This window comes from Andrographis paniculata, unplaced genomic scaffold, assembly GCF_009805555.1.
Source record: "Andrographis paniculata isolate CXL003 unplaced genomic scaffold, ASM980555v1 Contig55END, whole genome shotgun sequence".
Taxonomy (NCBI): Eukaryota; Viridiplantae; Streptophyta; class Magnoliopsida; order Lamiales; family Acanthaceae; genus Andrographis; species Andrographis paniculata.
In genome coordinates this window covers 215,387-242,299 of record NW_026137590.1, presented here as the reverse complement: position 1 = coordinate 242,299, position 26,913 = coordinate 215,387, and the positions used below count along the sequence as shown (strand labels likewise).

The window sequence follows — 26,913 nt, the reverse complement described above, 5'->3', positions numbered from 1 at the left end:
AGAACATACTAAATCAAGATTCAGGCAACAAATCATTACAATGAGTGAAAATCATGAACAAATGAGACAACCAGGCAAACTAACCTATAAAAAACCCTTTAACATTAGCAATTCATTTATATACAGAGATGATCACCCACTCAAAACAAGTTGAGCATCCATTTTTCAGAAATGAAGCCTTGTAATCATGCAGCAGATTCTACATTATATCGTAAATTTTAAGGAAATCACTTATGACTCAACATACATTACCAAACCACAAAGGTATAAAGGTATCGAGGATTTTGAGAGAACGAAGGAAACACAAATAAGCCATCAAAAAGAACAGAGAAAATATTAAATAACCAAGGCCAACATGGTATATGTTGATAAGACAACCGCTTAGCAGCAGGTTCGTAAGAATCCATCATCTAAACATAGCTCATGTATTCATTAACCAAATAGGAAATAACTAAATGCAAGTTCAAAACTTTAAAACATCACATGAAGTCTTTTTAAAAAAGTAAAACCACTCTAATCAAACAAGCTGAAGCCCATGTCGTCGTCACTCTCCTCCTTCTCCTCCTGCAAATAAGTAGCACATTGTTAACAAATGCAAACCAGGCATTCAAACCAATGAACTGCAACATCTTACAAGGACTCATCCTTAAACACAAATACACTGATGGATGATAATTAAGATACAGGGCTCTGAAGTTATAAACTCCATACTCAACTTCATTGTGTTGTTGGAATCATTTTATTTAAAAAGTCATAGTAGAAAACAGCAACTTAGCTATTTTTGCACAGATCAGCAAATTGCTTAGACTAAAAAGAGTTTTAACGTTTAGAAACAATTTATCATCATTTCTTTTAATCATTCATCTGTGTTCAAGCTCCTCGATCCAAATAAAGGGTACACGCGTAGATACACTGATGTACATAAACTGGAATTAACAGCTCAAAAACGAAAGGGAGTAATTTAACAATTAAAAACTACTTTGGATCCGAGTAGGAATTAGAACAATGGTTGTATCAGAGCATATTCTGGATTATTTAACCATTAATCATTTCCTTTTGAGAAACCTAAGTCAAATTAAAAATAATAAATTTATTCGTGGAAAGGAAAAATAAATGTTTATACCTTTTTCTCCTCGGCAGCAGGGGCAGCCGCAGCGGCTGCACCACCAGCATCGCCTCCGGAAGGTGCTGCAACCGCGACTGCGGCACCACCACCACCACCAGACCCGACGTTCGTGATAAGATCCTCAATGTTCCGCTTCTCACAAAGCTTAGCAAAGAGACCCGGCCAGTAAGATTCCACGGTCACGTTAGCGGCATCCACCAGTTTCGCGATTTTCTCCGCCTAAGCAAAAATAAGAATATCAATTAACCGAAAGAAATTCCAATCAATATGCGTTGAATCTATACACATATATATACGAGCAGAAAAGAATTATCACCGTGACAGGGATGCCATCGTCGTGAAGAATCAAAGCAGCATAGGAGCAAGCGATTTCGCTGATCGACATTTTGCTATCTTGAAGATTTGCAAATGTGAACTTCTGCTGCCGCGGCGACGAATCTGATGAGGGCTAGGGTTTTGGCCTCCTTTTATACAAGGTTGGATGCGTTAATTGCCAACTTACCCTGGACTTTGTGGTTATTTAAGAAAGGTCCACAATCTTTAAAATATATCAAAATAATCCCAATATTTTGGAAAATAGCATACGTTATATTTTGTTTGTTTTTTTAACATAGACTTGTATGCTTAGCAAGCCTGTTGGACTATTAACGTTAGAGTTGGTTTTAGTGGGCCGATATTGTGAGTAATCAAATCAAAGAAGTAAGGAATTCTTATATAGTTTTATTTTGAATTTATTTCACTTTGTTATATATTTTTAAATAAGTAGTTATTGAATGTAATACATAGAATGGAAAGTTAAGATAATGAGTTCTTTTTTAAAAAAAAATGTAAAAATAAATATCAAAAACAAAAAATGCTTATCCAAAATTTTCTCTTTTCAACAAGCCATTTAAATATTTTATCAAATGCAATGCAACTGCAATAGGTCTCCGACATGACAAGTCACACTAGAAACATACAATGTGTGGTAGATAAGATCCGAAGGTCATCCGTCCACGGGATTGATGTAATTATACTATTTTATTAATACAATATATTTCATCCGTCCATTTTTATTTCTTTTATCAATTTAGTCCTTCATTTCATTGTATTTATAATTTAAATAAAATATTATATCATACTAAAACACAATGTTATAAAAAATAATATTGATTAAAAAAAGAGACAAATGAGTTTTAAGAATAATTCTTTTATATTTCTATTGTACTGTTGTTAGCAAAATGTAAATATAATTCTTTATATAAAATTAAAAATATATATAAATGTAGCCTATACTTGATAACATATTCAAGTCAAGTTCAAATAACGAATAGTCGAGAGTCGGCTTGTCCAGCAAATAACAGCTCTGGGCTAGGGTAATGGTAATGGGGCTGAGGATTTGGTCTCCACTTCATTTCATATTCATGTTCATGGTATAACATTCAAGCATTCTATGCCAATATTATTTAAAATCGAATGGGCTGAGTCTGAAAAGCAAAGCTACACTGTTTCTTCTATCTCATCACAACCATTTTCACTGGTTCAATCACATTTTAAAAAATAGAAAAAGAAATCCATCTAAAACCCTTTTAAGTAAGCTTTATACATTTCAATAATGTGAATGATTTTGGCTTTATAAACCTACACATTGTGAATCAATCTGCAATGAGGTTCTGTTCTGTCAGCAATTCATGGTAGCTTCTAGGCTCCAACAACAACAACAATTTCTACCACAAAACTCAAAAACCAATCTTTTTCATCTACTGATCTAATCACCAGACAACACACAACATTACATTTACATCAACACCAATCAATCAAGAATGTAAAAACCAGCTGTATGTATGTATGTTGTATGTATATCAATGTTACTGTAAGCTAGGGCAAGCAGAAGCCAAGAAAACCTCATAAATCTTGGGACACAAATCAATGTCGAGCATTCATTGCTGCATAAACAACCACATGTTTGATAGTGGAAACGAATCAAATGATGCCCAAGATCACAACAACATAAGTAAAGCACAATAAATATAACCCTTTGTCCAAACAGCCATTATCAAACAGATAGATAGCACAATCCAAATGGAAAGTATATACATATACATATACTCACCCCTATGTCATAATCTTCATCCCTTTGCTTCTACACTCTGAGCATTTGCATCTTGTTACCAAATGCAATGGCGATCCAATCCGGATGGCCGGCGGACCACTGCAGCTGATTGATCTCAGCCCCAGCAGCGTACATCAATATCGGATCGATCCCGTTGGGGCCAGCGACGGTGGGTAGCTCCCATAGCAAGGCCTGAGCATCATCTCCGGCAGAGCATATGTGCCGGTAGCTATGGGGTGCCCACGCAATCGAATTAACACTGCCATTGTGCCTCTCCAATTCAGCCACCGGCATTGTTGGAGATCGGATGTCTAATATCACAATTTTGTTGCTGTCCATTAAAGTTGTGGCCATGTACCTCAAATCCTTCTTGTTCCAAGCTAATCTTAATAGAGGTGTATCAGGCGTAGGGCTTTCGTAGATAATGGTGGAATGCTCCTTATCCCTCAAATCGAAGATTCTCACGGAACCGTCGGCGGAAACTGAAGCGAAAACCCCAGCCTCGCCCCAGGCGATGTCGTAAACCTCCTTGTCGTGAGCAATTAACTGCGTTTCAACGACGGATTTCTCGATGTCCCAAATCGTGCACGTCGTGTCGATACCTGAAGTACCGATTCTCCGCGGCTCGAACTCGTTCCAATCGAATGAAGTTAGGGGAGCGGAATACTCGCTCGATTTGCTGTTGTTGAGCGTCGAGACATGGTCGATTGAAGCGTCCTTGACTTCCCAGAGGCGGAGGAAGTCGCCGGAGGAGGCGAGGAGGTTGGGCGAGGAGGAAGGGGAGGGATGGAAGAGTAACTTCGTAGGGGGGTAGGGGTGCTGGAAGGTGAGGGAGGGGAGGAGATTGATCGACGACGACTCGTCGGAGAAGGAGAGGATATCGACGCGGTTGTTCAGTTCCTCGATGAAGCTGCCGACGGCGATGTGGCCGCGGTTGGCGGCGGAAATCGCCATGGCGTAGATGGGGTAAGAGCAGTCGAACGAAACCACATTCTCCGGTCGGGATTGGGAATCCGGCGCCGGCGGATCCATGGAATTTGGGGGGAATCGGGAATCGGGAGGGGAGTGGGGAGCTTTCGGGGATGGAATTTCATGGCCGCAGCACTGAATCTGTTCAACGCACAGCGGCTTGACCGGCGGCTGGAGATGGGCCACGTGGCCCCACTTTGAATAGATCCAAGCCCATCGCGTAAGCCCGTTAAGGCCCAATTAATAAGACGACTGAGATTAAATTAAATAGTAATAAATTAATATTAATGACGTCAGAATTTGAAAGTTAATCAAGGTTAGTGAGTAAGACCGCATTTGCATTTCAACTCGATCTTTTTTTAATTTTTTAAAATTTTTATTTAAATTATTTTGAGAGGGTTCTGTGGAATGTTGATCGGAAATGCATTTCCTTTATAAATTGTTTATTTTTTTTATTTATCTCATGTGACTATTTCGCTAGACATTTTAGGTAAACGAAACGGGCATCTTTGTCAAAATTGAATTCGGTAATGCTGTCTTAGGGATGCTAATGGGTCCGCGGATTTCATTATTTGGGTCGGACCAGATTCATAGTTTAATGCTGGATCTAATTCTAATTCAAATACGGATATATAAAAATCATTCCGTGGTTCAGGGCGGTCCTAACTCCTAGGGTGGATTGCAGCCCCTATGACGTCCGAAGTCGCAATCCGAAAATGCATACTAGGTCCTGACCTGAGACGTCGGGGTTTAAATTTATGTCTTCACGGTCACAAGTCCAACTTCATAATACTCAGTAACCCTCACCCCTTCTTTTGAACAACAAGAGTGTTTTTTTTTTTTTTTTTTTGCGATTTAGTATAGTAATACTCAGTAAATCTCTCTTTGTTGGATTTTATTGACTTATAAAATCTCACAAATAATTATTTTAAGAGAGAAAAATGACGTAGCCTAGTGGAAAAACAGTCATATAAGGTTTCAGTAAAGTAAATGATGGATCAATCTAAGTAAGAATGACAACGAGTCCGGTTAAGAATAAATTTTGTAGGCCCTAGAATCTGTCCTGCCAACTAACTTTAAGGCCTATAATAATATATTTTCAACATGATAAAAATTAATGAAAACAAGAAAGATATTAAATTAATATGAATATATATAATACTATTAATTTTAAAATTATTTATTTAACCAAATTCAAAATGAATTTGTAAACAAAGTCCCGATTCTGGCTGGATTTAAATTCTTAATCTATTCCAAGCATTACATAATATATTTATACTATTTATTTTTCAAAAATATCACATCAAATATACTTTTTCTTTCACAAAATATCAAATCAAATACTAATTTTTAAATATATATATTTTTTTCAAATTTTTAAAAATTAAACCTCCAAAAATTCCTATCTAATCAAACCCTAAATTTCAAACCCAAAGCCAGAGTCTTAGCAGCGTAGTGCTATCCATAAGTCTAGGCAAACAACACTTGATGTGATTGAAATATACATATATATAATCATAAATCATGACTGAGACTTTTCAAGAATGTAATGACGAATCAAATTATAGTATTATTTAAAAATGGAATTGTGAATTTCTGTGTGGAAGGCACGAAGAAGAAGAAGAATTGCGTTATGATGACATTAAGATTATGTGAGATAAGCATACGTCCGTCCATTAATTAATCAATGAAATCACCTTCCATTAGTATATAGTTAGGATGGTGTTGTGTGATTGTGCTAAACATTAATTATGCCATTTGCTACACATTATGTCAACATATAATGTTTGGAATAGATTATGACAAAATAATTATAGAGTAAATTAGGCTATAGTCATTCAACTTAGATCCAAACTATCATCATCAAAATCAAGAGATGATGTGTTAAACTTAATCCTATGCTAAGAATCAAAATTTAAATATATCCAACAAAACTAAGGGTTTTGTGTTTTAATATTTTTTATATAAGCTATAGAGAATTGTGTATATAATATATTAATTTTTTGAGAAAAATATTTTCAAAAATTTTGTTAAAAAAATATAGCCTAAGGTTTCTCCTCTGTGGTCAATCAAACTAAAAATGCTCACATAAAATTGTTCCTTGTGAGCCAATATTTGGACAAATAAAGAGAGAAGAATATGTAAAGATATGCTTGAAGAGAAATAATTAATTGATATTGAATTTAAAATGAAATCTACATATCAATGTAAAATAATTGGATCGATTTGAAGTAGAAATATGAATCCAAGAGCTCAATAATTCTGCACATGTGACAAATAAATATTGTATTTTTTTTTTTTTTTGTAAAATGATTCAGTCTTATTGAAAAATAATATCGTAAATAAAATAAATTAATATATTAATTTTAAACAGAAAACCACGAAATATTTATTATAATTATTTTGCAGGAAACATAATTAAAATAGTCCATAGGATGATATCACAATTATTAAATGCCGAAAAGACCAACCCCTCAAGCACGTTTTTATTTCTCTGCATTATTCTACGGGGCAAATTAAGAGTTTTTAAAAAAGTTGACACCACCAAGTCTATAAATAATTGAAGTATTTTGTATATTTACATATATATATATATATATATATATGATTGTATTCTCGTACAAATTGATAAATTGTAAAAATTAATATAATATATTCCACTAATTAATTTATTGAAATTTGTGAATTTTTATTAAAATTGAATAAATGACAACAAAGCAAGAAAATTTTCGACGGAGTTATTTCTCATTAAAAATTTGCAAAACTTAAATCTTTTATATATATATATATATATATATTTTTTTTTAATGACGTGATAACCTACAACCGTCATTATTTTTCGAATGCGTTTTGAGTAAATTCCTGATGGAAGTTAATACCTTACAAACTAGATTTACCTGAACAAATCATACTAGACGAACCATATGTAGTAGGTAAAACTTAATATATTCTTTATATTATTGTCAGTACCTAAAATAAGTTATATTATTGATTTTATTTATTTATGTGAGGCATCTGAATAGTTTTTATTCTTTTTATAGATACCTCGTTCATTGAGAATGTAAAGCTAAATTTTTATCATTCAATTTATACAATTTTTAATAAAATTACAATAGTGTTGTTAACAAGATATTATATTAAAATAATATCTAAACCTAACACATTAAAAAAAATAATAATAATAAATCAAACCACATAAGCCCAATGAATGACTAACTCATACCTCAAACTCCATTATTGAAATTCACTCACATCAAAATCTCGTTTAAATTCTCTATCATAGCAACTACTCGCATCAAATTTTATTTTAATTCAGTTCTTTATTATTTTCAAAATTCAAAATCAAATCCAAAATTTCAAGAATAATAATGATTTTATTATTTTTTAGTCATTAAATTTCAAATTTTTTACTATTTGAATTATGTAATTTCAAAAAAAATATTCTCACAAAATATTTTATTATATATTATTTTAATACTAAATCCAAACCAAAAATTCTCAAATCAAATTAAAAAAAAAAAAGAAAACACAAGTTTTCAATCATCGATGGATCTATGTAAATTTTGTTTTCTTGTTGGCAAGTCTTTTCCCAACTACGCTTCTAGGTTGTAATTTTCAGTTGACCTATGAATTATAATATACAGAATATTTAGTTTGATTTGGGACATTTTTAAATATGACGTCAGAATTATGATGTGGTGTTGTGACGTCACCCGTTAGCAGGCAAGTCTTTTCCCAACTTCAAATTCAAATTAACGTTGTTATGTTATGTGGCCGGAAATTGAGCCTAAATTAATTCTAATATTAAAGACTAATAAAAAAATAATAATAAAGAAAAATTGAAGCTCCGGACACACTGCTGTCTAAGGCTGATGTCGATCCAATATGTTGTCAAAATTTGTTAAGTTGGTTGTTGTCAGATTGATTAATTTGTTTATTCGTACCAACAAAGAAAATTTACATCTGTCCAAATTTGTTTGGTTGATTGTTGATGTACAATTATATTCCAATTAAATGGATAAGTATTGCTTTAGTATAGCAATTGTGAATACCTTTTTTTTATTTTTGGCAATGGACAAAATTGCTTTCTATTTTCCTTTTTTTTTTTTTTTTAAGTAAGTTTTCGTAGGTTGCAGGAAGATTGTCACAGCAATCGTGCTGCAGGCTGAAATTGTGGGCTTGATTTTATTTTTTTGTCCAATCCATTAAATACCCACAGGAGACAAACTTGATATTTGGAGGATTGTCAAACTTGTGCAAAAATATTGAAGAACACTCGTTCTTACCGAGAAAGCATTGCATATAAAATCAAAGAAGACAAACTTTGTGGTATGTGAGTTGGTGTGCAAATTTTAGAGAAAAGATTATTGAGACAAGCTCTCACCACTCATCCAGTTCAACTCTTCAATATTTTGAATGCGTAATCTACACTGATATCAACTGGAGAGGTCGAAGGTATTCGGAATTAATGGAGTTCCAACCGGAGGGAATGATCAAGCTCTGGATTTCTTTGTTGTGTGATCGTTGTTAGTACGAGGTTGTAGCAGCGAGAACCTTAGGAGATATTTTCTTGGGTTAGCCATGGTTAGCCATTACACAGATATTTTCTTTGGAATTCTTCCAGAATTGGTATCCCCGGATGTAGATTTGTTGATAATTGAACCGGGTCAACAAACACCTTGTTTCATTGTTGTTTTATGTTCTGCATTGTTTTTCGTTGTTATAACTGTGAATCGTCAACGCTTCGGGAGTTGGCCAAGTGTTCGAATGTGCTTTGTTCGATAAATCACTTCCCCAACAACAATATCTAACAATTGAGATAATTTGTTTGGCCAATTGAAAGTTTGGAGTATTTGAAATCTTTATTTTATTTATAGTTAACTTTTATGCTAATTTTCTTATATATTCATAGTTTATAAACAGTGTTTCAACCAGCATGATTTGTGCAATTTTGTTACAAGACTTTAAATGTAAATGTAAATGCAAATGCAAATTCAAATTAAATGCAACTAACAGTTGAATAATGGAGGCTAACTTGTGTATTAGTGTAGTGTGTTTACCCATTTGTTATGTTTGCCACATCATATTTACACCGTTTTTTATGACTCTATACTACTTTTTTTTATTTAATGTTTTCATATTTACAACTTGGATCATATGTAATCTTATATATATTTAATTATTTTAATTATATTGTTTAATATTGTAAATTAAGAATAATCAATTTTTAAGCATTCAGCAAAACATCATTGATAAACACACACATTCAATCAAATTTGACCTCTGTATATTCCCACTGTAAGCAAATAAATCGATAATAATCTGGAAATGCAAATAAAACGATGTCGACAATAGTAGATTCATTCCCAATCAAACTTTCATTTTTTTTAGTAGTGTCTAAGTCATATATATTATAAGTCACTTTTGTCCTTGTCATTTCCTAATCATATGTGCATAGGATGTTTGTAAGAAGTGACTTAAGTATTAACAAAACATTACTTGAAAGACCATAAAAGTGCACATTTAAAATCCCAAGTTACATAAATATATTTATACAGTGGCGGTTAAAAGATGATTACATATAATATTTCATGAGAAAATGTACATATTTTTAATGAAATGGTAGAAATTATATAGCAAAAAGTTTTTTTATATATATATTTATTTAACAAATTAAAACAATAATATTAAACGACTTGGATTCAATTCATTAGGGTCAACTATAGTAAGGTCTTCTTGAATTAATATTGTCACACTCCAACACCCAAACAAATCCTCACCGTCGATTGCCATATATTAACGGCGTGGATGATCTGATCATATCCTCCGAAATGGATGCTACTACATTTTTCCATGATGCACCCCTCTCCGTACTCTATATATATATATACATACACACACATATTATATATATCCATCATCTCCGCAAGATCAAAATCTGACCGTCCAATCCATCCATGGAAGCTCGGCTAGTCTCTGTTGGCCCACGGTGCTCGACCATTCCCCCGAGCTACGTCCGGCCGGAGCCCCAAAGGCCGAAGCTTTCCCAAATTCCCGACTACCTTGACCCCCCCTTCGTCGACTTGTCGTGCCCCGACAAAAACTCGATTGTCCGACAAGTAGCCGATGCTTGTCGAGAATTCGGGTTTTTCCAAGTGAGTATTACTATATGTAAAAATGGAATATTTTTTCCGTAATAAGTTTTAAGGCTATGTTTGCATAGATATTTTTATGATGTTACTTTTGTTATTATATTAATCGTAAATTTATCTTTTAATACCAAATCTAATATTTATTTACATTATATTAAATACTTTAATTTTTTTTTTCTTTTACTAATTTTGTAACGGTCTAAAACTTTGATTATATGTGTGTTTGTTTGTGAGTTTGGACTTTTGGGTTTAGATTTTTTAATAGTAAAAATTTGAATTTGAATAATTGTTTGATGTGATATAAATAAATGATGTTTTGAATATAAAATAGATTTGTGATATAATATAAAAAATTAATTGTTTGATTTGATATTTTAAAAAAATAAAATTCTATAATAAAACTCACAGAAAAGCACAGGAAATACTTTCAAAATATAGTTAAACATTCATTAATTATGTAAATATTTATTTTTTTGAAATTTGAATATTTTTTGACGTATAATTTGTGACACGGGAAGGTGATTAACCACGGGGTGAGGACAGAAGTAATGGAGAAGATGGTGGGAGTGGCGAAGGAATTCTTTGACCTGCCGGAGGATGAGAAGATGAAACTATACTCGAATGATCCGGCGAAGGCGACGAGGTTGAGCACGAGCTCGAATCTGGCGAAGGAGGAAATTCACAATTGGAGGGATTACTTGAGGCTGCATTGCTACCCTTTGGAAGACTATGTTCATCAATGGCCTCTTAATCCTCCATCTTTCAAGTAAGAATATATATATATCTACACACACACAAAATCCAATCTTTATTATTCTTTAATTTAATTAAAGTTTGATTGTAGATGTACGATAGATGATAGTATGGCATAAAATATTTGAAATTAGACATGAGCGCCTAAGACGAATTGGTTTGATATATATGCGCCTAAGGAATATACTCAATTGGAATATTTATATATATATATATAAATGGACATGAAGCTATCTTTGGAGGTTGGCCCTGAATAGTATGCAGTTGGAATATTATTATTTTTGAACGTTGAATTGCACACTGTGGACGCAACTTTGGAATATTTTTTATGGTGACAGAAATTTGAATTTGCTAAATAAATAAATAACCAACGTGTGTGTGCCGTGTTAAAATTGATAATGGTTTCATTTTTATTAGGCTGACTCTACAGCCATGTTTGTATAATTGATATATATATACATTGTTCTTAATAACATTTTATTATATATAAGTTATACTTATCATATTAATGAAATTGGTTCATTAGCAAAATGTATTGCATTACCATAATGGAGTTTCAAAATAAATAAAAAGCTTAAGTGTAATTATGCTTAGTTAGAAATTTATTTGAGAATTATGGAAGGAGACCATTGACAATACATATAAATATCTAAATTACATAAAATTGTTAAAATAATACAAGCACACTATCTAAATTAAATAAAAAATTAATGTATCAAAAGTTTGAACATAAAACCGAATTCGCCGTAAAGTCTTCCTTACAGAAGAATTTAAATTTGTTTTATATGAGATGTGTTTAATATTTAATTATTTATGGAACATCATTTTATATATAGCAAATATTACATAAAATTTAGAAAAATAAAAAATTGTAAAAACACCCATACATATACAAAAAACAATACTACTTACTTTTTTATTTGTCTGTATCACATCTTATTTAGATATGCATTAATTATAGTAATGAGTTTATCTTAATTGTAATATATAACTATTGCATTATATTATTATAATTAATTTTACTAATCCTAATACATTTTATAGTATTACAACTTTTTACAAAATAATTTAAGATACATGCCGCCATAATGTAATGTCAAGCATTGCGGAATATTCTCTTTCACGTGACGTAAATGTTGATGTGCGTCGGTGAGTCCAACATATATAAAAAGAGACGCGACCATGTTTTGTGCAATTCCTTTAACCCTTTTTATAATTATTCATGTGTATTATTTTAGTATATTGGACATTTTAATTTAATATTTTATATCAAAACAACAAAATTATATAGTAAAGAAACATTTTGCTAGCGATTCAGATCATTAATTTAATTTTCTAAGTTACAAACCAAAAATGCTGACCTAATTTTTTTTAAAAAAATAAAACATGGTGACCTAATTAAATCACCAACAAACAAAAGATTCTTGGTTATATTGATGAACGCATAACCATCTTATTTAATTAATTGAAAAAATGTTGCCTGTCTTTAATTACAAGTGTTTTAAAATACTAGAAATTTAAATTATAAATAAACATTATATATATATATATATCATATTATTTTATTAAAAAAAGTATAATGAATAGTGTGAAAATAAATTATGGATGATATATGCTCCATTTAAACATAATTTTTGAAAGTTTGGAAAATTTTGAGAATGGTATAAAAATGATTATTTATTACAGTATAATATTTTAGGAAATAAGAAAAATATTTGATTTAATATATTTAATAATGAATTACTATCAATGAGCAGCTGTGGGAATTTTTTTAAATGTCGATATAAACAAAGTCTAATGGATGTGTTTATTTTATATTTTGAGCTTTGATGTAGTTTTTATATTAAATATAAATATATCGCTAATATAAAAAAATAATATTTTATTTTGTATTGATTTGTTATATTATATATATATATATATTTTATAATATTAATTAGAAGGATGTTGAAAATTTTTAGTTTGGTGAACAGATAAAATATTTAAATTTTGATTCGAATTCGTATGATTATTTAAATTTTCATATGATAGTATTTTTTAAAAAAATAATAGTAGTATATTTTTATTATAAACAGTGTGTAATAATGGTGAATTTTTTATATTAAAAAGAAAAAACGCATCCTTATTATTATTATTATTATTTTTATGTAATTCAATCAGGGACGTTGCTAGCATTTATTGTACTGAAGTCCGGGATCTCGGGACGAGGTTGCAAGAAGTGATATCCGAGAGTTTGGGTCTGGATAAAGAGCAGATAAATAGGAGCCTGGGCGAGCAGGGGCAGCACATGGCCATCAACTACTACCCGCCCTGCCCCGAGCCCGAGCTCACATTCGGGCTCCCGGCCCATACCGACCCCAACACATTTACTATCCTTCTCCAGGACTCGCAAGTCCCGGGACTTCAGCTCCTCAAGGACGGGCAGTGGCTCTCCTTAAAGCCCATCCCCAATGCACTCGTCATCAACATCGGCGACCAACTCCAGGTCCGTTATTATTCGATTACTTAACTCCAACTTTTATAGAATTAAATTAAATTGAGCTTAAACTTAATTATATAAATTAAAAAAATGCTACAATTTTATCAAAAAAAGGTACGTCCTCCTCCGTCATTCAATTGTATTTTTATTTGACAAGTTTTTAAAAAAATAAATAAAAATAAAAAAAATTACTAATTTTTAAGGTAAAGAAAAAATTGTACTCCAATTTTTTATTTTTTTTTGTTTTTATTGTCATCTAAATGTATTATTATTTTCCTTTTCAGTAAAAAAAAAAAAATATTTTGTCTATTTTTTTCTTTTTTCTAAAAGGAAAATTTTCTAATTATATATATATATATATATTTTAAAACTCATGCCCGTTAAATAGACATAATTTTGCATGACGAATGGAGTATTTTTTTTACTAAAGGAAATATGAATAAATTTATATAATAACAAAATAATAAAAGTAAAAAGAAATTTGAATAACAAAAGAAATAGTAATTAAATTTATTGTGCAAGTTAGGCATTGAGCAACTCGGAGTACAAGAGCAGCTGGCATCGGGCGGTGGTGAACGGGCAGCGAGCGAGAGTTTCGATAGCAACGTTCATGTGTCCATCCAACACAGCCGTGATCAAAGCTCCTAAAGAACTTGTTGAAAAACATCGGTGTGCAGTTTACCGGGACTACACGTATGCCGAGTATTACGACAAGTTCTGGAGCAGGAACCTGGACCAGGGGCACTGCTTGGAACTGTTCAAGGCTGCAAATTGACCAAAATTTAAAAAAAAAACTACCTTTTCCACTACATACATTCTTCAATATTCTCTTGAATAAATGTGTATGTATGTGCAAGTACAACCCAAATGTGGACTAGTTGTTATTTTCCAGAAAACTTTAATTTTCGATATGGGGCTTTGCTTGGGTGGTGTCCAACTGTGACGTCTATGTCAATACATACATAAATAATTGTAGTTGCTTTAACTTGTGTGGTGGTAGTGGGGTGGTTGTGTAATGACTTTATATATTTTGGGACCCTATCTCTATATATGGTTGGACCCATAGATGTCATCATTTGATTGGAGGGCTAGAAAAGATAAATTAAAAAAATTGTAATTGTTATTAGGATTAATGATCGACTCATAAACATATACGTAAAAAACATAGAGATCTACATAGTTCATCAACAATGGTTTGCCTATGTTTACGGATAAAAACGAAAAATATATTTTTTTAGAACGGCTATGTTACATATTACTCAATTTCTGATAATCTCTAAATCTATTCAAATAAAAAAAAAAAAAATACATAAGATGACTCAACCAATACGAATTCAAAAGCTAAATGTTGCATACGGTCGGGCCAGGAGCCACTCCACGTCCCCGGACTCCGGACAAATAGACTTCGTCTCCGTAAAAACTCAGTGAAATAACAAACTAAATTCAAGACATATCAACATATAATTGTATTTTTTTTATTTTTCCTTTGTAATCCATAATTTAAAATCAATTGGTGCTCAAGAATTCCCTTGCAGTTATGTATTTGGGACAACATTAAGGGTGATTCTAAAAGATGTCCAAAAATCAAAAGAGAAATTTATAATGGAACCATCGAATCAGAAGCATGAACAAGAAATGAAAATTGTGTGGAGTGGATTGGATTGGATTGGAGGGTTTTTCTTTTCTTTTTTTTTTTTTTTTTATGTATATGTTTTTGTGCATGTATGATTGATGAATATATATAGATATATTTATTTGTACAATTCGATGATCCAAGAATTGTAAGCCTCGCACACTTTGTAGAATTGGTTGAAGCCAGCGGCCTTGGCGAGTGCCTGAAACTCCATTTCTGTCCGCTCCTTACCGCCGGGGTTGTGGGCGAGCATGACTACGTCCACGTGGATGGTGTTCTTTGTGGACATTCCGGTGTCGGGAGCCTCCGGCAGAATGCACTCCGCCAGTATCACTTTTCCGTTCTCCGGCAGCGCCGAGTAGCAGTTCTTCAGGATTTTCTCGCAGTGCTCGTCGCTCCAGTCATGGCATATCCACTGCCCAACAACAACGAGCTCCGTTTAGATAGAAAATTTTAAAATTTTGAAGAAAAAATAAAAAATTATAAAAAAATATTTATATTTGATATGGTATTTTTTCCAAAAATAAATAGAATGAAAATTGATTATGTAAAGGGAGCGTAATCATCTGCCCTCCCATATCCATCCTTATGTTGCACCATATTAGTTTATCTATCAAATATGCTTATTCGATTAAAAATATAATAATAAAAATACAATCGATTATTTAAATTTATACTTACTATTTTTTTCTCATTTATTTACATAAATAAAATTGATAAATTTCATATATATATTATATTTGCACACATCTATTTTAATTCAAAATTTACATTATAAATTCTAATTACACTTTTATAAAAATCACAAATAATTATTAAAACATTCAATTATATAGTACTATTTTACCATTTTAATTTGCCTAATAAAACTATATTCATATCATACTCTTGAAGCCTTTATCCATTACTTTTCTCATTTGTTTACATCATTGACAGTGATGATCCTAGATATTTATAACACACATTCTATTCAATTTAATTCAAAACTATATCTAATCCTGTCCTGTCAAATTTTAATTTTGCTATTGTAAAACTAATAATTAATCAGAGAGGCAGACAGACCGACCTTCATGAAAATGGCGTCTCCTCCTTGTGGCACACTGACGAACATGTCTCCACCGACATGCTCCACTCCTAATAATCCATCGAATTTGGATGGATCAGTGAATCTACAAATCCATTAATTAATTTTATGTGTATTATCGAAATTGAATTCGAACCTGGATAAGATGGGGCGTCCTGGACCACGTGGGGCAAGTCGAAGTTGATGCCTTTAATGGAGGGGTGCTTGGCGACGATCATGTTGAGAGTAGCGCCCGTCCCACCGCCGACATCGACGATCGTACGGAGGCCGTCGAATCCGGAGTAGGACTCCAGGATCTTCTTCATCAGAATGGTGGAGTGGTTCGACATCCCCTCGTTGAACACCTTGTTGAATCTCGGGTCCGTTCCGTGGTACTCGAACGCCGTCATTCCGTACGCCTTGTTGAACGGTATTCCCCCCTCCAGCACCGCATCCTTCAGATGATACCTATACATATATACATTCTTTTCACTCAAATTTTTTTTAACGATATAATTCTAATAAATATTATTAAAAAAAATTAATTATTCAAAAAAAAAATATTTTTTATAATAATAATATAATTTTTTTTATACTACACAAAAAAAAAAAAAAATCAAAATCAATTTATCGATGAAGAAACTGATGGTCACAAGCTGTCCACGTCTCTAAATAATTAATTAAATTCATTATTTTAATTTAAAAAAAATTACAAACCAGCTTTCCATGAGGACTTTATCCTGATTCATGAGGACAAGGGGGGCTATAGAAACTCCGTCTTCATTCTTGGTCAGGAACTTGCAGACCGGCGCCAAGCCGTAGAGCCGCTCGGCGCCGCCGTCGGGGAGGCGCTTCAGGCTGCACTCGAGAATAGAGTAGCTAGCGAGGAGGCGGAGGATCCTATCCAGCATGACAGGCGCCGCCGAGTTGGTGGTCGGGAGCTGAGCCGCCAGCTCGGCCGGGGACACGAAGGCCCCTGCACCCGGACCTCCTGATTTCTTGATGAGCTCCAGCAGGTCCAGCTCGATCGCTGTCTTCAGGACCATCGGCAGAACAGAGGCGCTGGCCAGCTGCATCGCGAACAGACACGCCTCCGCCTCCTCGGCGGCGGCGGCGCTGTCGGAACTTGTTACCACGTTCGAGCCCATGGTCGATGAATTGGTGAGCAGGGATTGGAGAGTGGAGTGGAGTGGAGTGGAGGTCTGAATGTAATAATGTATATATATAGGAGTATTATATTAGTAGTATTTGGGAATTGGGATTTGGTTCACCAACCCTGTCTCTGTCAATTGTATTTGAACATTTGTAATTGTGGTTGTGGCGTAAAAATGCGAATATTTGTGACGACCCCACAACACAACCAGAACCAACAATGGCGATTCCTTTCGCTGATTTGATTTGGCGATTGCTTCTGCTGCTGGCAAACTGCTTCTTATTACTGTTCATTTTTATTTATTCTTTTATTTTTGGCAACTACCTGGCTTTAATCACTAATTTAGGGTGTGTTTGTTTTGACTGCTTCAATTTTGGGTTGAAATTTTGAATACTAAAAATTTTTAATTTGAATAATTTTATGACGTGATGTTTTGAATATCAAAATTATTTTTAATATAATATAAAAAATAAATATTTGATTTGATATTTTTAGGAAAAAAAATTTTGTGAGAATAGTGAAAATCCCACAAAATTCCTCAAACAAGATTTTATTATTTTATATCATTTTTAATAAAAAATATGTTATTTTTTTTTATCAAAATATTAAATTTAAAATATTATTTAGATAAAAAATCAAATTAATTTCAAATTATAATTAAATAAACTCATAGCTATATGCTAATTAGGTTTAATACAGTACCAATCCGTGCGATTGTGCTTCCATAAACGCTATTATGATTTGTTTGTTTGTTTTTTTTTTTTGGCAAGATTTAATTGACGCTTGGACTTAAAGTTGGTATGAATTGATCATACAACAATGCAAAATTAAATAATTGTTTTTGAATCAAAATTTTCGATATATTTATATATACGCATACAAATTCAACACGATAATAAACTATTAGGTTAGAATTGAAATTTTCAATTCGAATTCAACACGATAATTCAATTACTAAAATATATTAATTAATATATTTATTATATATATAAAATAATTTAACTTCAATATCTTTTTAAAAATATTAATTTAACTTGAACCTAATCCAAATGTAATATTTTTAATAGTATTTATAGTGTATGTTTGTACAATCATTTTTTTATTGACTAAATTTTAATTTTCTTTTATATTGATTATTTGATTATTATTTAATTTAAAGAATCTTATTTTAGAAAAAAATTTAACGGGTAAGTGACTCGATTTCGTGTTAGTTGAATCCAATTTGAGCATATGAGTTCATGTTGGGTTATGTAATCTATTTTAAAAATTATTATACGAATTAACAAGTTATTTTTAAATTGGTCGGATTTGAATTGTGTCGGGCCTTCTGACTATTTAAATAAACGAATTAATTTTAGATTGAATAATTTAACTCGGTTAAAAACTTAAGTGACACGGCCATTGCTAGCTCTAATTGGATGTCAGGTTTCATTTATTATTATTATTATTTCTTAAAGGTAACTCAATATTTTATGTACCTTACATTATTATTATTATTATTATTATTATTGCTATGTATCCATGGAAGTCTTATACTTATGTACACATGCAAATTTTGAACTATATAAATTTAAATTGATTTATTTTTTCTTTTTGCATTTACAAGATCAAGTATGATTCTCATGGATGATAAGAAAAATATTGAAACGTATGAATGCGTTATTGAAGTTTATATTGTGATCCTTAAGATCCTTTTTTTTTTTTTTTTTTTTTTTAAGTATGGACTCGAATTATTTATAATATTTTTTTTAAAAAAATGATTAAATTAAATATATTTTTTTATTTAAATATCATATCAAATATTCACATTTAAATTTTTTTTTATTATTTTCAAATCTAAACCTTAAAATATCATCATAAAATAATAAATATAAAATTGGTGTTGTTATTTGGAATACCGGAATTCCTTAAGAAAGTAGCAAACTTAGCACCTAATCCTACAGGTTATCATGAGTCTGTTTCTTTTGGAATTTTATCATATTTTATTATTTTTAGGTATTCAATTCTCATATTTGTTAATAAAACATTTTGTTAAATTAGTATTAACATTAAAAATAAAGTCAAAATCCCAAAAAGAGCCACCTTTTTTAACTATTAGGGCATATCCGAACGCAAGCTAAAAAAATGAGGTTGCAGCTCCAAATATAGAAATTTACCTCTCCAACTCAATTTTATATCTAACACCATTTTTGGTGTTTGTTACAGTGCAACACCATTTTTAGTGTTGTATTGTAGCAACGCCAAATTTAAAGTTTTTTACTTTATTTTTTATTTTTTATTTTTTTATTTTTGCGAATTATAAATTGGTCTCTATAAGAATTAGTCTGTAATTTTTTATATTTTAATTGTATATATTTATATTTTTTAATATAAAAAATTATTTAAAATAATACATAAAATAGAATATTTAAATAATATTCTTTTTGGAGTTGAAATAGAAGTTACTGTAGCAACTGCATATTTAAAATTAAAATTAGATAAATAGAGTTGATGGGTTGAAGATGACCTTAATGTTATTACTAACTTCAATTGTTTTATTTTATTTTTTGTCTTTTTGCTATACTTATTTTTGTTGTTATCTTGGTTGTAAAGTGAGGATATACTCATTTACACTTTTTTGCTTATAATTCCGTCAGCATGACGTCAGAAAATATCGGAAAACTACAATTATTTTCAAAGTGAATTTCGCAGTGAATTAGTTGAACCACTCACATATTAGCTTCTATTTTTACATTTATATATATGGTAAAATTGAACTCACATGTGAATTCGAAATTCAGTGTAAAATCTTCTCGTACTTTAAAAATTGCATGGTACCCTCTATACTTTAAAAAACATTGCATAAAACCCCACCACCATGAAACTTTCCTCGTGTGATAAGAAGATGATTTTCTATTTATATGTTTTGCATGGCAGAAGGTTTTATGCAATATTTTTGAAAGTATAAGTGAACGTCATGCAATTTTTTAAAATAAAATGGATATTTATGCTGAGTTTCGAAACCACAAAGTGGTTTCATGCAACATTTTTTAAAGTATAAGGAGACGTCATGCAATTTTTAAAGTAGAAGCGAAATTTACGCTGAGTTTCGAAATCACATGGGAGTTAAAAGGACAATTTTACCTTTATATATATTTATTTATTTATTTTGGAATATCTCGAGTAATTTTGTTCCAACATGATTGGATAGGATTGGATGTCAAATTTAGGTGGGTGTGCCTTGTCTGGAATCTTGATTGTGACGTATACCAAACTCAACTTAAATTAATTAAATTATTTTTTCTAAAAATAATTATTTTACTTTTGAAAAAAAAAAAAAAAAAGATATAAGTGTTAGTATTGGGGCAGCCCACGTGGATAAATATTGTTACTTTAGATCTAGAGTCCAATTGGATTTATACGGCCCGATCCGGTCTACAATAGCCTAGCCCGTGTAGTCCGGCCCATTTGCTAACGTTCCTTTTTCTTCTTCGCCGTTTCCCTCAAAAATCCCAATTTGAAATTCCGAAGCCGACAGGAATTCGAGTCTCCTCGTGTTCTTCTCTGCAATTTTCAATAAATTCTTTGATCAATAGAACTGTAATTAACTAATTACCCCCGATGGTTAAACAGCGAGTTCGGAGGCGTTCTGCAATGGCGGCGCCGGAAGACGAAGTGGTTAAGATCGTGGATTCATCCAATGAGAAGGGCACTCCTTTGAGGCCAATTTTTTGTCTGAAGAACAGGGATGATATCAAGAAGTTTGATGAGCGAGAAGATTGTTTCATTCTTGAATTTGATCCCTACGATGATCTTGGAATCAAGAAGATTTCTTTTGGCAAGGATTTCGATGACGCTGATGGTGATTTGCGCGTGGTTTCTGAAAAAGGGGAGGTGATATCTCTCTATTCAATCATTTATTTAATCATTTATTTTTATGGCTCAGTGTTTTCCAGTTTGTGTATTTGAAATTGCTGTTCATAGGCTAGGGTTTTGAATTTTTGTTTCAAGTCATTATTGTGCTTCTTGTTGGAAAATTGTAGTAGGGATCGGGAGCGCTCAGATGTGTTGAAATGTTGATGATTTGGTACTTGGAAAAATTTTCATCTGCACTTACCATGGAATTTCTTTGCTGTTTTTTTTCTAATTCATATATATATTTTCATCTAATTTATTTAAGAGTTCAAATTTAATAGGACACTGATATACCCTTTGAAGCCTGATCCAATTCAGTTCCAGAATGATCATCTGTCAAGAACTGATTCCAACAATTTGTTTGTTTGTTTGTTTGTTTCTAACATAATGGGGCGCACCCTTTGAAGCCCGATCGAATCGAGCTGCAAAATGATCCATCTATGGGAAAATTAATGATTCTGACATTTTGTTTCTTTGTTTGTTTTTCATCTTAAAATGGCTTTGAACAGGTTGCCTGCAGGGATTTCCCCCATCCTCGATACACTTGTGCCAATTTTCCATTTCACAAGACATCTCACGAAGATTGCTGTGATCTGGTAACTTATTTGTTTGATCTTAAACAGGTTGTTAGCAAAGTTCAGGTTCTTGGTTTTGATCACAAATTTGAATGCTTCATTTGTACATATGCAGTGCTACTGTTATGTTTGCGATTCAGCTGCTCCTTGCAAAAAGTGGGTCGGATCCGGTGGCCATTGTCATGCATTTAACAACGAAGCTTGGAAGAAAGCAAAAATGGAAACAATTGGAGGGACTAAGAATATGTGAAGATGAGAAATGTGCTTCAAGAATTGGCATTGAGATCGACAAGAGTGAGCTTCACATCCTTCCATCGATCTTTTTGGCTGTGCCGTAGATAGGCTATATTTATATATAAAGACTTTTTAATGTGATGCTGCCGTAAAAACTCCATGGCATTCGGTAATGTGTTAAAGGCTCGTGCTTCTTGGAACTCGACTCGATTTTGTGTAGTTGAATGTTGGATTTGTCGAGAGAGATTAAATGAAATTGAAAATGATACTGTTTTTTTAGAGCATAATGTAAAAAGATGCATACTTTTGATGGCTTATCTTAGTTTAGAACTTTAAAAGTAAGCTTTGTTTTCACTTCTAAATTTTTGAAAATTTGGCACTATGGCATCAATTATGTACTTTTTTGTCCTAAAACATCATATATTATCTTTTATTATTCAAACAAAAAAATAAATAAAATTGATGGAATAATAAGAATTAATAAAGGATTTGTGAGCTTTGTTTATGTTAAATGTTTTTAAAATTTTAGCACTATTAAATGTTTTCAAAAATATTACATCAATTATATATTTTTCTAACAAAACATTACTATTATTTTTTATTATTCACGTGGCATTTTGAAAATAATATGCTAAGTTTGGTTATGCAGTACTCTCTTAAATTTGTCTACTTTTAATTTTTTACTAGACAAAAAATAAAAATAAAAGTGTGATGGAGTAATAAAAATATCAAGAAATTGAATTGGGCCGAAATGAACATAATAAAGCCCAATCTTTTGGACTACAGCCCAATAAGAACCCTAAGGATAAAACCCTCCTTCCTCTGTCATCTACTCCACGTCTCGTATTCACTCTATCCTCGCCACACTCCGAGCGCTTTCACACTCTCGACGCCATGCCAGGTCCTGTTGTTGAAGAAATTGAGGTTGAGAAGGCGCTTAAGGTTCTATTTTGAACGATACTTTTGCTTATGCAATTCTAATATGTATGTGTATGTTATTGTGGTTGGTTTGATACGGCTTCTTTTTCTCTTCCTTGCTCGGATCTTATTTCCGTAAGGATGAGCCAGTGGTGGAGGACGTGAAGGAGGATGAGGAGCATGATGATGATGCTGAAATATCTGACGATGAAGACGAGGATAAGGATGATGGTAGCCCAGGTCTATTTTTGAATCTCTCTTCGCTGCATTTTCCATTTTTATATTTGTTATTATATTGTCAATCTGGCTATATTCCGTAATCTGAATCTTCGATTGATGTGTTGAGTCCGCGCTGCTTCTTATGTATTCTTTGTATGAAAAAATGTTGATGTTAACGGTGTAATGGGAATGAGGAAAGTGTTTTGTTTGGATGGATGGATGAAGTTTATCTTCCAATTTAGATTTATTTGTGACATTAAAATTTCAGCTGTGTTAAATGCCAGAACCTTTTTGTCACCGTAAATGACATAGAAGCTACCTGATTTTGGATAGGATTGGATTGAGTTTATATTTCTTACATATGATTTGGTAACATTGATGCAACATTTCCATGCAATTTCAAAGTTTCTCAACCAATATAAGATGGCTTCGCGTAATGCCCTTAAAAAACTTTATTTCCTGTGTGTTCTATCTATCCTTCCTATGTAGCTCTGAATATTATTATGTGGTATGGTGGAAGTAATGTGCCTTTGTGTGGATTGACTCTTGTGCTATAATGAGTAGTATTTACCAATACAGTAGCTCTGAATGTTACTATGTGATATGGTGGAAATGATATGCCTTTTTCGGGATTTGAACGGATTCGAAGGAGTTGTATTGTGTGGATTGACTCTCGTGCTATAATGGATAGTCTTTAGCGATTCGGTAGCTCTGAATATTACTATGTGATATGGTAGAAATGATATGCCTTTGTGGGGATTTGAACGGATTTGAATGAGTTGTATTGTGTGGATTGACTCTTGTTATAATGAATAGTCTTTAGCAATACAGTAAGCAAAGAAGATTACTATGTTGTGATAATGGTGGAAATGATGTGCCTTTGTGGGGATTTCAACAGGTTCGAATGAAGGTTCTAAGCAAAGCAGAAGTGAGAAGAAGAGCCGTAAGGCGATGCTGAAACTTGGGATGAAACCTGTTACAGGTGTTAGCCGGGTCACAATCAAGCGAACCAAAAATGTATAGTATAACCCTATCTCTGTTTCTCGTTTGCTTCGACCCCTTCTATTTTTGGTAGTTAGTTTTTTATGGATCCACATTCTTTGCAGATCTTGTTTTTCATCTCGAAACCAGATGTCTTCAAGAGCCCTAATTCCGAGACCTACGTCATCTTTGGAGAGGCAAAGATCGAAGACTTGAGCTCTCAGCTGCAGACTCAGGCTGCTCAACAATTCAAGATGCCCGACATGTCCTCCATGATCTCTAAGTCGGATATTGCTTCTGGAACCACATGTCCAACGATCGAAGAGGAAGAAGAAGAGGTTGATGAGACTGGTGTTGAGCCCCGCGACATTGAGTTAGTGATGACCCAAGCAGGCGTTTCCAGGCCCAAGGCTGTCAAGGCTCTCAAGACTCACAACGGTGACATTGTCAGCGCCATCATGGAGCTGACAACCTGAGCGGATTTCTCGTCTCCCGCCAACTATAAATCGTTTGAAGCATTTTTGTAAGGTTTCGTTTTATTTTCTTCGATTAGACATCATCGGGCAATGAAACCGAGCTTTATGTTCTAGAAAATCATGGTTTTTTTTTTTTTTTTATTTTTTATTTTTTATTTCGACAAGATGACAGACTGTTTTTCATTGCATAATGAAAGCACGGTGAATCTATTTAACGACTTCTGCTTCTTCAGCTGTTGATAACTCTACAGTCTCCCCGAATCTCCCCTGCAGTACCAGTTAACACGCCGATTGTTCCCATTTTCACCATTGCATCAGCGAATTTGCGACCCCAGATGAACGGGTTCTGTGCGTTCTGCACGACCTGAGACAGCGTTTGTCCATTTGTCAGCAGCGTTTGGTCCGAGGTGAACAGGGCCCTATTCGCCAGGACATCCCTGTAATATCCGACATCGGTGACAGCCGGGCTGAATGGATCCATGGGCACGACAAGATTCGGATTCCCTCCCTGCGGGCATTGCTGCTTCAAGACGGCGACGTACGAGGGATCCAAAGTCGGGTCGGGCAGGTTGCTCCCGCTGAAGTTATACAGCCTGTTGCTGAATGAAGTACAGTGAGACCTCCCCAGGGTGTGTGCTCCTGCAAGTAGAAGTAAAACATTCCGCGGCATACATACATACATACATACGTTAAAAATGCATCGATCGATTACGCCCGTCTTGTCGGGGATGGCTTACCCGACAGGGTGACCATTTCTTCTTGACTCAAGCCCTTGTTCAAAAATGCCCGCGTGAGTTGATCCACGTTGAAGAAAGGGGGCGGGAGGTTCGACGATGCCTCGGATGCTATCGATATTCTTCCGTCCCTCCTTCCAGCAGGGACGTCGTAGCCAAATCCTCCCGTCTACGCGATAAAAAGAAGCATTCGATCGATCAAAACAGAACAATATTCACAAATGAATGAGGTATATAGACATCGAAACTCCGTACAATCTCGACGCTATCTCTAGCAGCAAAGGCGAGTATGTCAGCGCAAGAGACTACGCCTTTACAGATCGTTTCGAGGCTGGCTTTGGCATTGTCGATGACTTCAAAGCCTCGGAGGCTGGGGTTGTTTGCCGGCGCGTCCTTCTCTGCTTGGTTCGTCGGGGTGGAGTCTATCAGAACCGACCCATCACAGCCCTGCACGAAGAAATGAAATCCATGCACACGACGAATTAATTTTTCGACACAAACCATTATACTTAAAGCAGAGTTATTACTGCATTCGTAATACAAACACACCCTAACGAAGCAGTCGTGGAAATGCATTCGGACGAGCCCAGCAGCCACACCGCGGTCTCTGAAGAAGGCGTTTTGAACTTGTTGCTTCACGACGAACTCGGCAATGCTGCACGAGGATTGGTAGAAACCCACCTGAAGCTGAGCATCGGACATGGCAATGTAAAGACATGACAGCTGCAGCAATGTGATTAATGCTTTAATTAGACTAGTCATTTTGGTGTTTGTTGTCGATTGATTGATGAGTCTTGTAATTGCAAGAGGTTCTTTATAGGCAAGAAGAATGCGAGCGACCTCATAACTCATGTCTTTAAAGAATAAGAAAGAAGAAAGACAAGTCCAGTGGGAAATGACTAGGCATTATGCTGTAATTTGTAAACGTCGTTTTAACTTACAGTTCGAGTAGAAGAAATAGTTTATTTATGCTGAGCAAGAAAGGACAACTGGATTATGTTCGAACATGGGGTACTATTATCGATTTATAATAATCAGTGTATTATCGATTAATGTCGGCTCAATCAAATAAAGTGCATGCAAGAAAAGAAGTGATCAATGAAGGATCCGATCCTTCTTCTTCTTCTTCTTCATGTTGTTGTTCTTCTTCTTCTTCTTCCATTTGTTGACTTAGACAAGAAAATACAAAATTAGTGGGTAGATTAGATTATGTCATGATTGGATTTTGTGATTAGTTTTGAGGAAGCAAGTGGGACTCAATCCTTGTAGTTTACTTTTATGATTATGGTGCGATTATAGCATTATATTATCATATTATATAATGCCCACCGATTTAAATGACACCAAAGTCAAGAGTGATTCCAGCGGAAAATCTATTATATTGTCGCTGCTGTTGTTGTTGTTTCTTCCTCATTTCAATCGCTATATTACTACTTGTAATGTAATATTTAATAATCATAAT

The 26,913-nt window shown here is 33.3% G+C and overlaps 7 protein-coding genes across 7 annotated transcripts; 3 read left to right on the top strand and 4 right to left on the bottom strand.

Annotated features, from left to right (window-relative positions):
* Positions 1-310: 310 nt before the first annotated feature.
* On the bottom strand, positions 311-1,605 carry LOC127256177 (60S acidic ribosomal protein P1-like). The gene is made up of 3 exons (XM_051282029.1): positions 1,443-1,605; positions 1,124-1,345; positions 311-564 (listed from the first exon to the last, which is right to left on the bottom strand). Exons 1-3 carry the CDS (start codon positions 1,509-1,511, stop codon positions 514-516), a joined length of 342 nt encoding a protein of 113 aa, XP_051137986.1. The 5' UTR covers positions 1,512-1,605; the 3' UTR covers positions 311-513.
* Positions 1,606-3,000: 1,395 nt separating this feature from the next.
* On the bottom strand, positions 3,001-4,307 carry LOC127256175 (protein TRANSPARENT TESTA GLABRA 1). Its single transcript, XM_051282027.1, has one exon. It carries the CDS (start codon positions 4,248-4,250, stop codon positions 3,249-3,251), a length of 1,002 nt encoding a protein of 333 aa, XP_051137984.1. The 5' UTR covers positions 4,251-4,307; the 3' UTR covers positions 3,001-3,248.
* Positions 4,308-10,084: 5,777 nt separating this feature from the next.
* LOC127256426 (protein DOWNY MILDEW RESISTANCE 6-like) lies at positions 10,085-14,480 on the top strand. Its single transcript, XM_051282434.1, has 4 exons — positions 10,085-10,342; positions 10,858-11,105; positions 13,253-13,577; positions 14,098-14,480. The coding sequence occupies exons 1-4, from the start codon at positions 10,145-10,147 to the stop codon at positions 14,344-14,346; spliced, it is 1,020 nt and encodes a 339-aa protein (XP_051138391.1). The 5' UTR covers positions 10,085-10,144; the 3' UTR covers positions 14,347-14,480.
* Positions 14,481-15,245: 765 nt separating this feature from the next.
* LOC127256425 (caffeic acid 3-O-methyltransferase 2) lies at positions 15,246-17,478 on the bottom strand. Its single transcript, XM_051282433.1, has 4 exons — positions 16,985-17,478; positions 16,425-16,735; positions 16,271-16,338; positions 15,246-15,619 (listed from the first exon to the last, which is right to left on the bottom strand). The coding sequence occupies exons 1-4, from the start codon at positions 17,413-17,415 to the stop codon at positions 15,323-15,325; spliced, it is 1,107 nt and encodes a 368-aa protein (XP_051138390.1). The 5' UTR covers positions 17,416-17,478; the 3' UTR covers positions 15,246-15,322.
* Positions 17,479-20,932: 3,454 nt separating this feature from the next.
* On the top strand, positions 20,933-22,428 carry LOC127256398 (RPM1 interacting protein 13-like). The gene is made up of 3 exons (XM_051282405.1): positions 20,933-21,293; positions 21,824-21,910; positions 22,005-22,428. The coding sequence occupies exons 1-3, from the start codon at positions 21,021-21,023 to the stop codon at positions 22,137-22,139; spliced, it is 495 nt and encodes a 164-aa protein (XP_051138362.1). The 5' UTR covers positions 20,933-21,020; the 3' UTR covers positions 22,140-22,428.
* Positions 22,429-22,938: 510 nt separating this feature from the next.
* On the top strand, positions 22,939-24,935 carry LOC127256495 (nascent polypeptide-associated complex subunit alpha-like protein 2). Its single transcript, XM_051282532.1, has 4 exons — positions 22,939-23,065; positions 23,182-23,281; positions 24,159-24,277; positions 24,367-24,935. Exons 1-4 carry the CDS (start codon positions 23,018-23,020, stop codon positions 24,715-24,717), a joined length of 618 nt encoding a protein of 205 aa, XP_051138489.1. The 5' UTR covers positions 22,939-23,017; the 3' UTR covers positions 24,718-24,935.
* Positions 24,820-26,366, bottom strand: LOC127256494 (peroxidase 5-like). The gene is made up of 4 exons (XM_051282530.1): positions 26,001-26,366; positions 25,707-25,898; positions 25,455-25,620; positions 24,820-25,356 (listed from the first exon to the last, which is right to left on the bottom strand). Exons 1-4 carry the CDS (start codon positions 26,301-26,303, stop codon positions 24,947-24,949), a joined length of 1,071 nt encoding a protein of 356 aa, XP_051138487.1. The 5' UTR covers positions 26,304-26,366; the 3' UTR covers positions 24,820-24,946.
* Between the last annotated feature and the right edge of the window lie 547 nt (positions 26,367-26,913).

Excerpts from the sequence above, each read along its gene's own strand:
- LOC127256495 (XM_051282532.1), top strand. The coding sequence starts at position 23,018 with ATGCCAGGTCCTGTTGTTGAAGAAATTGAGGTTGAGAAGGCGCTTAAG. Across the intron at positions 23,066-23,181 it reads AGGTTGAGAAGGCGCTTAAG|GATGAGCCAGTGGTGGAGGA; the intron begins GTTCTATTTTGA and ends TATTTCCGTAAG. Across the intron at positions 24,278-24,366 it reads CAATCAAGCGAACCAAAAAT|ATCTTGTTTTTCATCTCGAA; the intron begins GTATAGTATAAC and ends CATTCTTTGCAG.
- LOC127256494 (XM_051282530.1), bottom strand. The coding sequence starts at position 26,303 with ATGAGTTATGAGGTCGCTCGCATTCTTCTTGCCTATAAAGAACCTCTT. Across the intron at positions 25,899-26,000 it reads TCCACGACTGCTTCGTTAGG|GGCTGTGATGGGTCGGTTCT; the intron begins GTGTGTTTGTAT and ends TTCTTCGTGCAG. Across the intron at positions 25,357-25,454 it reads AGAAATGGTCACCCTGTCGG|GAGCACACACCCTGGGGAGG; the intron begins GTAAGCCATCCC and ends TTCTACTTGCAG.
- LOC127256177 (XM_051282029.1), bottom strand. The coding sequence starts at position 1,511 with ATGTCGATCAGCGAAATCGCTTGCTCCTATGCTGCTTTGATTCTTCAC. Across the intron at positions 1,346-1,442 it reads ACGATGGCATCCCTGTCACG|GCGGAGAAAATCGCGAAACT; the intron begins GTGATAATTCTT and ends ATTTTTGCTTAG. Across the intron at positions 565-1,123 it reads CTGCTGCCGAGGAGAAAAAG|GAGGAGAAGGAGGAGAGTGA; the intron begins GTATAAACATTT and ends ACTTATTTGCAG.
- LOC127256398 (XM_051282405.1), top strand. The coding sequence starts at position 21,021 with ATGGTTAAACAGCGAGTTCGGAGGCGTTCTGCAATGGCGGCGCCGGAA. Across the intron at positions 21,294-21,823 it reads TGGTTTCTGAAAAAGGGGAG|GTTGCCTGCAGGGATTTCCC; the intron begins GTGATATCTCTC and ends GGCTTTGAACAG. Across the intron at positions 21,911-22,004 it reads ACGAAGATTGCTGTGATCTG|TGCTACTGTTATGTTTGCGA; the intron begins GTAACTTATTTG and ends GTACATATGCAG.
- LOC127256425 (XM_051282433.1), bottom strand. The coding sequence starts at position 17,415 with ATGGGCTCGAACGTGGTAACAAGTTCCGACAGCGCCGCCGCCGCCGAG. Across the intron at positions 16,339-16,424 it reads GGACGCCCCATCTTATCCAG|GAGTGGAGCATGTCGGTGGA; the intron begins GTTCGAATTCAA and ends ATGGATTATTAG. Across the intron at positions 15,620-16,270 it reads GAGACGCCATTTTCATGAAG|TGGATATGCCATGACTGGAG; the intron begins GTCGGTCTGTCT and ends GTTGTTGGGCAG.
- LOC127256175 (XM_051282027.1), bottom strand. The coding sequence starts at position 4,250 with ATGGATCCGCCGGCGCCGGATTCCCAATCCCGACCGGAGAATGTGGTT.
- LOC127256426 (XM_051282434.1), top strand. The coding sequence starts at position 10,145 with ATGGAAGCTCGGCTAGTCTCTGTTGGCCCACGGTGCTCGACCATTCCC. Across the intron at positions 11,106-13,252 it reads CTTAATCCTCCATCTTTCAA|GGACGTTGCTAGCATTTATT; the intron begins GTAAGAATATAT and ends TAATTCAATCAG. Across the intron at positions 13,578-14,097 it reads ACATCGGCGACCAACTCCAG|GCATTGAGCAACTCGGAGTA; the intron begins GTCCGTTATTAT and ends TGTGCAAGTTAG.